General features: G+C 32.8%; 1 protein-coding gene across 1 annotated transcript; it reads right to left on the bottom strand.

Annotated features, from left to right (window-relative positions):
• Window positions 1-36: 36 nt before the first annotated feature.
• On the bottom strand, window positions 37-5,725 carry LOC138334282 (putative inactive phenolphthiocerol synthesis polyketide synthase type I Pks15). The gene is made up of 3 exons (XM_069282918.1): window positions 5,409-5,725; window positions 1,082-1,446; window positions 37-727 (listed from the first exon to the last, which is right to left on the bottom strand). Exons 1-3 carry the CDS (start codon window positions 5,615-5,617, stop codon window positions 531-533), a joined length of 771 nt encoding a protein of 256 aa, XP_069139019.1. The 5' UTR covers window positions 5,618-5,725; the 3' UTR covers window positions 37-530.
• Window positions 5,726-14,578: the final 8,853 nt, after the last annotated feature.

Below are 14,578 nucleotides of genomic sequence, written 5' to 3'. Positions count from 1 at the left end.
AATGTTATGTCAATCTAAATTAAACCATTTCTCATATACATTGTAGGTTGTGTTTTAATGCTTGCATTGCGTAATCATAGAAACAAGTGAACCAAACACTTAATTGAAGTAAGCATACTGCAACCAAACTTTCTTTCGCGGCTACTAAATTTCGCAATTTCAATGTTAAGTTTGCGAAGATTAACTTTCGTTGATTTAAAGTATTTAACAAAATCACAAATCATTATAAATTCACGGTTACGAACTGTCGCGAAAGTAGATCGCACGTGAATGAAAATCTCTTAGCATTAATGAAACATTCTCGGGAATTCAATTGCACCGAAATTTTCTGAATTTTATTTCTATTTTTCTTTTTACATTTAACTAAACCTTCAAAACAGAATAAACCTGGTATTCTAAAATCAATATTGCATGTAAGAAAGGATCAAAACCCTTTATAGTAAGTCCATACTACAACGTTCTTGAAAATCACAAATCAAAAGTGATATGCATCGGCATAACCATTCGACATATGTGTAACGATTTCAAAATCATAACCAAATTACATCGCTGAGTCTCTCCAGTATAATGATTCCACACCCCTCCCCCCGGGCATATCCGTCGGCGTTAGCGGAGAACGCCTGGCACTGGCCGGTAGGGGATGCCATCCGGGCCTTCGTCAGGGTCACAAACATGTCTGGGTATAAGATACTGTTGACACCGCCACAGATCGCCATGGACGACTCACCTGTCAAAGGAAATCAATAGGCCTATTTTTACAACACTGAATTAAGTGGTACAAAACAAATATTATAAGAAAGCATTCTGTTGAAGACATAATTACTCGATTTTGGTTAATTAGTCTTTTATCAACACGAAATGTAAACATGAGTACTTACTTAAAAGATTTAAATTGTACAGGAGTATAATTGAAATGCCTATGTTCTCTACTTATGTTCGAAATAGACCAAAATACGCAATATCATATGTGATAACCGCACTATATCGGCCAGTGCCTACCGTCTGTAATCTCCAAATATATACAAAAGGCAACTATGAACTAACTTTCCTTTCTCAGATTCGCATGTAGGGAATGACATACCAAGCCTAAGGGACTGTGTTGCGAGGTTGACAGCAACGAGTGATGAGGAACAGGCTGTGTCGATAGTTAGAGAAGGACCCAATAAGTTATAGTTGTACGACACCCGAGCCGTGATGATGCTTGCCGCGTCACCAGTCACGGTGTAGTTCGTCATTAACGAATAGTCCCCATCCTTGGATGTCTTGGCATCACTGTTCATGGCGCCAATATAAACACTTGTTGGCGAACCATCCAGCTCTTTCCTTGTAATCCCTCCATCCTCCAGGGCCATATGCACACATTCAAGGACGTAACGCTGCTGGGGGTCCATTTCTGAGGCCTCCTTCTCGGCAATGCCGAAAAATTCATTGTCCCACACATCATGGCTGTAAAGAAATATAAAATAAGATATTATGCATTTTGAAATTGAGAACATTATTCAAATGAACAATGTTCTTCACAATAGGTATTTGACAATAATATTCGATAATACTAGTTAATCAACGAAACAAACCTAACAGCCTAACAATGGGCCGCCAATATATCATTGGTTATTCTCATGTCTCAACAGTTACATTGTCACAACCGATACTGCGTATTAATGTTATACGGCATGGCGTTCTTGGCATGGCAGCTCTAGCATGCATGACAGATATTGACAAGGACACAAAAAACATGTACTTGTAAAACCTGTTCGTGTATTTGGGCCAGGACGCTGTGCCTTAGGCATTAAAATGATGATGTGCGTTAGAATGTACCTATTCTGATATTTGTTATGGAAAAATAGTGAATAAAATTAAACCTTAGATTTAAAGGAACACTTCAGCCAGTCTGTTTCTGTTATATAGCAAAAGAAGCAACATACTACATGAAACTTTCATTCTACATTCCTTATGAAAAGTTAAACAAACAAATATTGCCAAATGCTGCGAAATTGTTACCTATTTCTATCTATACCTTACTTTATTTGTAACGAACCTCTTATTGGCTTAAAATTAACTTTATAAGCCAATAAAGGAAAACAAAATGACGTCGTCGTTTGTAACGTCACTTCTGATTGGCTGTTGTAACGGCGTAATATCATCTGTGATATCATCTATTGTTGTAGCTTGAGGTAAAGTCAGTGAAAAGTCTACTATTATCACCTACTACTGTGGAATAGTAACCTTTTACTGTGGAATAGTTTGTGAACTATTCCACGGGAAAGGCAACTTTTCCACAGTTGAAGGTAAATGTATTGACTGGTGAATATGTCTTAGCATGTAGTCAGAAATACATCCTAATTTAAAACATGGCTGTGATGCCATCTGTTGTTATAGCTTGAGGTATAGTCGGACCTTTTGCTTTGGAATAGTTTGTGAATTATTCCACGGGAAAAGGTACCAGGTAACTATTCCACAGTTGAGCTTAGCATGTAGTCAGAAATACATCCTCATTCATTAATTCCTCAGAGAGATGGATTAAAACTTAACCCAGGTACTTGTCAACGTTGTTGTGATGTATTTGTAAACTTATTTTCATAATACCGATATACATAAGTAAAGGTTATTGCATGGCTTTCGAGTAATAAGGGATTTATTACACCCGAGCGAAGCGAGGGGGTAATAAGTCCCGAGTGACGAGAAATCATGCAATAACTGACTTACACTGACTTTTCATCACTTCATTCCAAAATTAATTAGTTCTTTCATAACCACTGTATCCATAACCCAGAAAGGATTCCACTTGAACAAATCCACAAGAGAGAAGATTAAAACCCATGAGGCAAATGCTGAATTGTCTGCCCAAATAATATGAAAGATGCTTGACATGTTTATTCCCCCATATTTTGTATATCCAAATCACTTCATATTCAATAACAACGGCATCAATCAAACAAATTTACATCCCAACACCTTACAAGACGATGATAATTCCTAAGGAACACCTTAAAACACACTCTTTTGCTACATGATGTCACTATCTAATTTTGTGTATATATATAAAAAGGGGGAAATATTTTTTTTTCTTCTTCTTCTTCTAAAATTAGTTTCCTCTAAGGCCTGTGATGCATAGGAAAACAGATTTTTGCCCAAATCACTTCAAATGTATATACCAAAATCATCACTATTGCATAACCAACACTACATATTTATGGTCCTCCATGTTGAACAGTGAAAACTAAACTGATTAAATGTTTCAGTGTGAGTACCATTTAGTGTCTGTGCATTGATCAAAAAAAATCAAGCAAATCCTTATTCTTGTTCTCCGAATGAGGTAAATTAATGAATCACGAATAGGTATCAAGGTTTGAGTAGGTAGTAAGGGTTTACCTGGAGCTGTGGAATAGTTAAACAATCCCAGTGTAATAGTTGAGAGTACTAGTGATATTCAGTGCCATGTTTGAAGTATGAGAAACACCTCAAACTGTGGAATAGTCAAGAAAATGAATATTATCATTATCTTGACTTTTCCACGGTTTTCGGTGTTTCTCCTATACTTATCAAATTCATGGAGAAATGGAATAAAGATTAATTCAGGTACTTGTCAACGTTGTCGTGATGTGTTTTCATAATACCGATATATACAATTTTCATCACTTCATTCCAAAATAAATTTCATCATTTATTTCACAGCCACTGTTTCCATAACACAGAAAAGAATTCATTTTAACAAGTACAGAAGAAAGAAGATTAAGATTAAATTCCATGAGACTAATGCTAAATTTTCTGCGAAAATGAAATAACAGTTGTTTGACATGATTTTTCAATATTTCGTATAATCCAAATGACTTCATATTCCATAAAAATGGCATCTATCAAAATTTACATCCATACATCTTTTATGAAGATAATAATTCCGAAGGAATACTTTCAAAACACACACTCTTTTGCCACAGGATTTCGTTTTTTTGTGTGTATATGTACCGGTATTATGATCCAAGATATTTGGGAATATTTTGTTGTTTTTTACTCTATCTAAATTTTGATTAGCTCCCTCTAAGGCATGTGCTGCACTGGGAAAGCTTTTTGCCCAAATCACCTCAAACACATATCCAAAAATCATCAAAACTGTTTAAATCTGGATACAGAGCTACATTTGTATGGTCCTCCATGTTGAACAGTGAAAACTAAAATGAGTAAATGTTTCAGTGTGAGTGCCATAAAGTGCATTGACCTTCTTTAAAAAATAATGCAAATCATTAACCTTGTTCTCCGAGTGAGATAATGAAAGGAGTCATGAATAGGTCTCAAGTTTAAATAGGCAGTTAGCCTGCAGCTGTGGAATAGTTAAACAATACCCAGTGTAATAGTGGAAAGTACCAGATACATTCCGTGCCATGTTTTAAGTGTGAGAAATACCTCAAACTGTGGAATAGTCAAGGAATAGTCGGTGTTTCTCATTACGGGCCTCGAACAATTCATTATCTTGACTATTCAACAGTTTTCGGTGTTTCTCCTTTACTTATTAAATCTACTAGCGATAATCTATTCAAAATTCCAAATTCATTTTGGTTCGCCATTCTCTGAAAATGAACTTTGAAGACAAGAAAAATAAAAAAAGAAACAACGTCTGTTTGATTATGCAAACTAGGAATTGTAAAGGGGAAACAAACTCAGAATATTGTGCTTAGTTTAGAATCTACACATGTAATGTTTTATTACAATATGTTACTACATTAGATGAAAATGCCTAGTAGAAATATCAAAACTTTCAGCCAGAAATCTATACATGGAGGTTCAAGGTCACAGTAATATACATTCTACCATTTGTGATAAGTTTTCCCGGAAATATTAGGACAGTGATATAAACCCCTGGGATATGGAAAATGACCACTGAGACCCTATCGATAGCAATTCTACACTCTTTATACTAATATCTCAACTTAATATGTATATTACCCAGTGATTGCAACCAAATATGATTTTTATTACTTCATTTAAATAATATAGTCACTTTACATCTCACTGCAATTGCTGTATATTCATTATAACACTTTGCCGACATGCAGGTTGAATTTTGTATTTATCAATGTTTATCTATGCGTTTTTGTATTGCCTATGTTTGTTATTACGCAATAACGGTTGCATCTGTTTTGCAGTTATGAATATCGTTTGAATTTCTATAACTTTTGATTATTCTTTTAATGCTTAACACTGTATTTAAACTTATTCTACTTTTATATATCTAATTACGGATAAGAGTTATAGTACTGAGCCCAATTTGTAAGTTCATGTTCAAATTAATTAATCTAATCATTTAAATTATATAATTAAGATAAAAGAAAGTCACATCATATACAAAACACACGTATTCAGTACAAACTTTATTGATTACTATAGAGAAACATATATCACACAAAACTTACTTGGACAAAAGTCCTGCCCGGCGGACGTAAGTTTTCCCGTAGGCGTCTGGATCCGGATCGTAGATAGCGTCAAGATTCCATCGATCTCCTGGAATTTCATTTACATGGTTTTCTCCATTCACCAGAACTTTCCAGAATTCTTTGAGGTTGTTGGCGCCAGGAAATCGGCAGCCGATACCGACTATAGCTATCTCTTCCACCTTTTCCATCGATAGCTCATCGTCCCCATCACTTCGAATTCCAAAACAGAATCGAAAGTGGAGATTATATAACCCTATGGTAATTTAAATACTTCTTTAAATAATCCGAATGGAGACGCCTTACATCTCCGCCCAGTAATAAACAGCGCCGACCGGATTGGCTTATAGACTCCTCAAGACGCCAACAAACATCTGGTGACTGCTTGTGTGTTGATGTAACTCTATAAATATACACATTTTCTGGTACTGAGAACCACGATTTGTGTGTTTGTACAAACACTTAATTTTCATGAAGCAGTCTTTACGGTGACTAATGAAGATGTCGTCTATCGCGTTAATTTGATTGTTAAAACCGGGGGTTTAATAACAATCTTCCAAAATCGCATTCCTCAGTAAAGTGGTTAAAAACATGAAATATCAGTGACGGACAAAGAGAGTTGGGTAGGGGATGTGTGAGGAGTTTGAAGGGGGAGAGAAATTGGTAAGGTGGTGGTCCCTGAACCATCTATAAAATGTGTGATACCTGCATATTTTCCCGCAGTATTTACGTCCTTATATAACCAAGTAACCTTAGTACTAGACAGTAAAGTGACACCAATTAGTTTGCTAATTAGAACAAGGATGTCTACTGTCAATCAGATGGGACTATTAGTTTGTTACAAGGTCAGACTTTGACGGAAATAACCCAGGGACTTTTGTAGTTTATTCCAAACTGATATCTTGTATTCCCGGTACAATGTTTTGTTATTAATATCTATATGATGCAGTGATATCTAGAATTTCCGGTATAATGTTTTGTTATTGATATCTACATCAGTGATATCTGGAATTTCCGGTATAATGTTTTGTTATTGATATCTACATCAGTGATATCTAGAATTTCCGGTATAATGTTTTGTTATTGATATCTACATCAGTGATATCTAGAATTTCCGGTATAATGTTTTGTTATTGATATCAACATCAATGATATCTAGAATTTCCGGTATAATGTTTTGTTATTGATATCTACATCAGTGATATCTTGAATTTCCAGTTGATGTTTTGTTATTGATATCAACATCAGTGATATCTAGAATTTCCGGTATAATGTTCTGTTATTGATATCTACATCAGTGATATCTAGAATTTCCGGTATAATGTTTTGTTATTGATATCTACATCAGTGATATCTGGAATTTCCGGTATAATGTTTTGTTATTGATATCAACATCAGTGATATCTAGAATTTCCGGTATAATGTTTTGTTATTAATATCAACATCAGTGATATCTAGAATTTGCGGTATAATGTTTTGTTATTGATATCTACATCAGTGATATCTAGAATTTCCGGTATAATGTTTTGTTATTGATATCTACATCAGTGATATCTAGAATTTCCGGTATAATGTTTTGTTATTGATATCTACATCAGTGATATCTAGAATTTCCGATATAATGTTTTGTTATTGATATTACATCAGTGATATCTAGAATTTCCGGTATAATGTTTTGTTATTGATATCACATCTGATATCTAATTCGATATGATATCATCAGTGATATCTAAATTCGTATAATGTTTTGTTATTGATATCTACATCATGATATCTGAATTTGTATAATGTTTTGTTATTGATATCACATAGAGGATATTTTCGGTATAATGTTTTGTTATTGATATCTACATCAGTGATATCTAGATGATATAAATTTCATGTGATATCTGAATTTCGTAAATGTTTTGTTATTGATATCTACATCAGTGATATCTAGAATTTCCGGTATAATGTTTTGTTATTGATATCTACATCAGTGATATCTAGAATTTCCGGTATAATGTTTTGTTATTGATATCTACATCAGTGATATCTAGAATTTCGTAAATGTTTTGTTATTATATCAATCAGTGATATCTAGATATTTCCGGTTATAATGTTTTGTTATTGATATCTACATCAGTGATATCTAGAATTTCCGGTATAATGTTTTGTTATTGATATCTACATCAGTGATATCTAGAATTTCCGGTATAATGTTTTGTTATTGATATCTACATCAGTGATATCTAGAATTTCCGGTATAATGTTTTGTTTTGATATGATATCAGAATCATATATCACATCAGTGATATCTAGAATTTCGGTAGAATGTTTTGTTATTGATATCTACATCAGTGATATCTAGAATTTCCGGTATAATGTTTTGTTATTGATATCAACATCAGTGATATCTAGAATTTCCGGTATAATGTTTTGTTATTGATATCTACATCAGTGATATCTAGAATTTCCGGTATAATGTTTTGTTATTGATATCACATCAGTGATATCTAGAATTTCCGGTATAATGTTTTGTTATTGATATCTACATCAGTGATATCTAGAATTTCCGGTATAATGTTTTGTTATTGATATCAACATCAGTGATATCTAGAATTTCGGTATAATGTTTTGTTATTGATATCTACATCAGTGATATCTAGAATTTCCGGTATAATGTTTTGTTATTGATATCACATCAGTGATATCTAGAATTTCCGGTATAATGTTTTGTTATTGATATCTACATCAGTGATATCTAGAATTTCCGGTATAATGTTTTGTTATTGATATCAACATCAGTGATATCTAGAATTTCCGGTATAATGTTTTGTTATTGATATCTACATCAGTGATATCTAGAATTTCCGGTATAATGTTTTGTTATTGATATCTACATCAGTGATATCTAGAATTTCCGGTATAATGTTTTGTTATTGATATCTCACATCAGTGATATCTAGAATTTCCGGTATAATGTTTTGTTATTGATATCAACATCAGTGATATCTAGAATTTCCGGTATAATGTTTTGTTATTGATATCAACATCAGTGATATCTAGAATTTCGTATAATGTTTTGTTATTGATATCAACATCAGTGATATCTAGAATTTCCGGTATAATGTTTTGTTATTGATATCAACATCAGTGATATCTAGAATTTCTGGTATAATGTTTTGTTATTGATATCTACATCAGTGATATCTAGAATTTCCGGTATAATGTTTTGTTATTGATATCTACATCAGTGATATCTAGAATTTCCGGTATAATGTTTTGTTATTGATATCTACATCAGTGATATCTAGAATTTCCGGTATAATGTTTGTATGATATGTTTTGTTATTGATATATCAACATCAGTGATATCTAGAATTTCCGGTATAATGTTTTGTTATTGATATCTACATCAGTGATAATTCTAGAATTTCAGTAATGTTTTGTTATTGATATCTACATCAGTGATATCTAGAATTTCCGGTATAACGTTTTGTTATTGATATCTACATCAGTGATATCTAGAATTTCCGGTATAATGTTTTGTTATTAATATCAACATCAGTGATATCTAGAATTTCCGGTATAATGTTTTGTTATTAATATCAACATCAGAGATAATTGGTACTTCCGGTAAAATATTGTTATCAATATCTACATCTGTGATATCTTGTACTTCCGTTACAATGCTTTGTTTTTAATATCTACATCTGTAATATATTGTTCTTCCGGTACAATGCTTTGTTATTAATTTCTACTTCATTGATATCTCTGGTACTTCCGGTTCAATTTTTTTTACATCTACATCATGCAGTAATATCTGGAATTTCCGGTATGATGTTTTGTTATTAATATTAACATCTGGGATATCTGGTACTTCCGGTACAATATTTCGTTCAACTTTTAAGCTAATAATATTATGTATTCTTCAATATACTTGATCAGAAAACTTCAATGACAAGACCTTGTGCTTGGCGGCAGAGTAATATGAAAGTTTGCCTACACTAAGTATCATATTCGTTTTATCATTAATCAAAGTTAATTATGTAATGAAATTTATAAAGTAAATGATTCATCATTTGTTTTATATGTTATTTTATATTTGAGTCGTATAGTCTTTTTAACACTTTTAAAATAGAACTACCCATAGTTTGAAAAAAATGAAGTAAAAAAGTTTTTGTAAAATGAGTCAAATGAAACAGCATTGTATCACGCCGTCCTCGGATTCTGCCGTCATATAATTGTTTTCTGACGATACGTTATTAACAGCATGATTTGACAAAGAAACTCCTTCCCGACCCAGTCTTTGAAAGACGCTCGCCAGTTAGTATTGCTTTAGCGAAATAGGCATCAAGTGTAACATTGACAAAGCCAATGGATGCCTGGCGGTTTATGTGATAAAATTGTTTGTGTTGATATACATATGTTATTACAAATGGTTGACTGTGACCTAGAGTGACCGAATGACAACCGAGTCAAAATAAAAATTGAAAAAAAATTTAGATGTGAACGAAAGCTAAACAGACTCATAAAATCATTCAAATACTAAATTAAATCATATCGCGGTGAAAGTAAAACGTGATGTAAAGGATTTTGAAGATTTTGTTCAATAACATCCGTCTCAGATTTTCCTCTAATATGCAAGTAATGTTAACGCGATTACAACCTATCAATATTCGAAATAAATATCATTGTAGATTGTCGAATCTGAGCTTGACACGGAAAAGAAGACATAAGAAATAATAGATTATTCAGATATGTAAATAAAGAGGACGTATTGTCAAATGCCTAACACACGTGGGATGTAATATATTGTCTCTTTAAAATGTCATCTAACACATTCATAAACACTGACAATTATAGTTTCTTTTGAGAAGACAGATGAAGCACTGAAGCAAGGGTTAAAGATTTCTTGCGAAACTCTATTTCATGTCGATAAAAAATGTATTTGTTGACACGCATTGATAATCCAATGTCACAATGCGATTTTACATTGCCATTGGTAGATAGTTACGTGGAATTTTACTTTTAATTCTTCTTGTATTAATATGTTCCTGTAAAAATTGTATTTAAAATGTCATATTGGGCGGAAATATGCTCAAGACGGTAAAATCAGAAGTTCATCTAGGAATTGAAGTCTCATAGGCTCTAAAGATCTCAAACGCTGTGGAGAAAGCATGCAGAAAAGGAAGGAACAAGTTACATGCCATAACTCGTATGGGACCAGATTATGGTGGCTGATTTGTACCATTCTCGCTTTTTCGCACTTTTTCCAACGCGAAAAAGCGAAATAGCGAAAAAATGCAACTCAAAAAAAGCGAAAAAGCCAAAAAGCAAACATTGAATTTTCACTTTATATGCGTTTCTTTGTTTAATCATATTTATAGACATGTAGCTTTTTGTAAATGCCTATTAGTATATTTATTTGTAAACTATAAGTATAACGTATTCGATAGCGTAGTCGATAGAGTGGTAGACGATTGTGTTGAACTAGCTGTGTACGTAGTAAGTTCGAATCCGATAATGTGATGATTTTCATTGTATGCTATTTTTTATTCGTATATCTGTGCATTACAGAATGCTTGCATTTGTTCACAGGCACTATCTGTAATATCGAACATCAACATGCAATGTGAAAGTGAAACTTCATAATCCTTGCTTAGGGTGAGTTATCATTTATTTTATAGTTTATATTTGTGAGTACTATTCACTTGTCTGTAAAACATACTGTTCTTCGGTGTTATATGACAAATGTATATAATTTAAATAATTGTGTGAACTATAATAGATAATTTATAATTCTATTATATATAACTGAATATATTATCAGTTAATTGTTAATTATTCCCTATTTAGTTTTATCTGTGTAATTTGATTATATTTGTTGTTCTGCAACTGGATATGCTTTTTGTATTTTTGCAGACCAAATGCCTGAATTGTATTGATATAAACACGAAGGAATAAAACCAGTATGATACACACATCTTGAATTTGGTGCATTTCTTCAATGTTACATACCAAATAGTACAACAAAAGATATTTTCATTCGTAGACTTCCTGAACTATGACGGAACATAAAAAATACCAGGCGGATTCGTGCCTGATATAGTCAACATTCTTCGCAACTATAATATAATATTTCCATTTGCTCGGGACTGACACTATATAGATCCTTACCAAACAAAAAAGGAAATTAGGAATTTACGTGATGATAATTTTCCTATAATTCCCGTTGGTGTAGTGATATGTTAAACATGTATTGTGACGTCGTTCTGAGCGAAGTCATGACGTAATGACGCAATCCGATTTTTTTGTGTGTACTTGCATGCTTCCTGAATGAAAACCTCCAATTGTTCTATATCATTTACAACAATATTTGTAGTTATAATTTTGAAATATTGAATAACCTAAAGATGTAACATATTCATTAAAATTTTTGAAGTGTACTGATGATTTAATATTTATTTCCATATACTCATTTTTTACCGTGAATGATGTCGGGGGTTCTTCTAGGTTCCACTGATGGGATTTGATTTGTTAATAGCGATAACAGTGTGCATTGCAAATTGGCTTAGAAAATACAGAAAACGGAAATCAAAGCATTGAATTGTCTTCTTGGGGGATTTATGGTAAAAACGGTGTTGATATATCCAGTATAATTTCTAATGAAACAGGAATATAAAACTTCTCATCAAAATTTGCATGCAAAAATTTTAATTTATATTACAGGGATCCTAAAACGTCCTCCCGGCTGGCTATGTCCATGTTGACATTCCCACGCAGCCTCGATTTCAGAATTTATCTTAAGAACTGTGCTAAATTTACACGGGACCTTTCCATAATTTAATGGCCAAAACTGGACAGCGTAAGCAGAACTACTGTCGTTTTGATATGTAAGGACTTTTGGAAGGCCAACGAACGCATTTAGACTGGTTTCATTGCCTGGCTATTCACTTTAACTACAACAACTGACTTACTTACACTTTATTTGAAATAAGCAATGTATTTGGAGGCCAATAAGGGCACAAACTATACGTAGTCCTTTGTACTTATCTGATAACTCTCTATATCAGTATGCATTTTTGCATGGATTGTATACTGATTAAACCTAAAATTGTTCAACAGATAAATCATTTATTTCTTAAAATGCTGTGTTTTGTATTCAGAGTTATCTGCCCTCATGGGTATGTATTGATTGTAACGTCATGTGTTTGCAAGAAAACGACGTGAATTGCGCCCAGAAAAATGAGGGAGCCAACTAACTCTAATAATATGCAGAGGCAATATCTAATGATGAATTTGCATAGAAAAATAATGAAATAAGTATGTCACGTGTTGTTCATATATATCACAAATACAACTGTATATGTGATTTTTTCATTTCAAAAGTTATATACAAAATCAATACTAAATTAAAAGCCACTTACTTTCGAATATCATCGCTGAAAAATTAGAGATTTAATACAGACATGCCCAATATAATATGACTGAAGACAATGCCTTAAAGGGAGCAGCCAGACGTTTCAGTAACCATTCATTATGCAATGTTTATACGTTCAATTTATGGAAATAACGGAGCCGGATTTTCTGGGGTTTTTTTCTCTATATATTCACACCTCAACCCTTATTTGAGAAGGAAATCCACATAAGAAAAGGAAGAAATTTTTATTTTTGTAACCGATATTCAGGTTTTGGCAAGCTGATTATAATGGAAGGTATAGCACTTGAACGCTTGCAAATAAAGAGCAATAGCACTGAGCTTCTGACAGATGAAGATTACGTTTGTCGGATCATAAAAGCGTTTGTACTGCTTGATTATATAATGAGCTGACTCCAAAGCACTGCATTCACGCTGATGGGATTTTATATAGTGGGGAAAAATGGCGGCCGCAAACTAAAGCTGTCATTATGTAGAATTGAATTTGAAAGATTGTTTTTTTTGTATATTTTCATGTATGTGTTACCTCAGAAGTTCTTCGCATTTCGTGCCAGAGGTGTTTTTAATAAACAATAAATTATAACGGTTATTCTTGAAAGCCAACAGCAGGGAGATGGTCAATAATGTTTGAGGAAGTACTCGCACTAATTCCGTGTATGGCATTTTGAATGGAGTTTGTTAAAACCCCATGACGAGCTAAAATATAAAGAGTGTAAATGAGTATAAATCATATTCAGTAAAATGACAGATTCTGTATATAACATTTTTATGATTAGGCATCCTAATAACTGCTTTCGTTTCTTCACAATTTGATTGTAATGTAAAGGTAAACGTTAAACTTTTTGTGAAATTTTTTGTCCATTTAGAAAGCTATGAAGACAAGATTCACAATGCACGATCGCAAAGTATACAAAGCTCTGGTATCTACATATATATGAATTATATTTTTCACAAAAAAAGATAGTTTGATGTTTATAGTTACAATATTATCTCATTTGTGAGCGTAAACCAATAAAACCATTTATCAACAATTAGATTTAACCCACGAGGCGTAACTGCCGTTTTGACGGTAATCAGTTGACGTGCCCACGTCAACCTTAATGACGTCATAGTAGTCACGTTTTGGATGCCAATTATTCAAGCATTAAACTGTATTCTTATGGTCTATATAGATGCAAGCGCTTTGCAGACAATTTTCTGCGTTTAAATTTTGTCCTGACATGTGATTTTATGTATTATGATTTAATTCAATTTAGGTTACGTATAGGGAGGTTAAGATAAGTATAACCGAACTTATTGATAGATATTTTGAAATAGACCTGTTAGATATATGAAGAGAAGTGAAAAAAATTCAACACATCACGCTATCGCGAAAGAAAAACCCCAATTTACATAATATTAGAACTAGTGCAAATATTCGTGTTAACGACGAAGTCAAGTTATAGGTACATGTATTTCTTTTTAAGATATTGTGTTCGGTACCAACAAATTGTTTTGAACTAAATAAGAGTCCCTTATTAATATGAATTATACCATGACCAACTAAGTTATTTTGTTACAAAAAGCCATTTATCGTTCATACCTATAGTTTTTGTTATCAGCGGCATTTGCATAATAGTTTTATATTGTAGACAAATAAATGAGTTCAGGCCATCTCCCATTACACAAAATAATGCATCTGGCAATAGTGTGAGACAGCATAATTTTATACAACAAAATACGTTTAAAT

The sequence above is a fragment of the Argopecten irradians genome, chromosome 11 (genome assembly GCF_041381155.1).
Source record: "Argopecten irradians isolate NY chromosome 11, Ai_NY, whole genome shotgun sequence".
Taxonomy (NCBI): domain Eukaryota; kingdom Metazoa; phylum Mollusca; class Bivalvia; order Pectinida; family Pectinidae; genus Argopecten; species Argopecten irradians.
Note: the sequence above shows the minus strand (reverse complement) of the source record. Positions and strands in the feature narration are given on the sequence as shown.

Excerpts from the sequence above, each read along its gene's own strand:
- LOC138334282 (XM_069282918.1), bottom strand. The coding sequence starts at position 5,617 with ATGGAAAAGGTGGAAGAGATAGCTATAGTCGGTATCGGCTGCCGATTT. Across the intron at positions 1,447-5,408 it reads CGGGCAGGACTTTTGTCCAA|CCATGATGTGTGGGACAATG; the intron begins GTAAGTTTTGTG and ends ATTTCTTTACAG. Across the intron at positions 728-1,081 it reads AACACAGTCCCTTAGGCTTG|GTGAGTCGTCCATGGCGATC; the intron begins GTATGTCATTCC and ends TTCCTTTGACAG.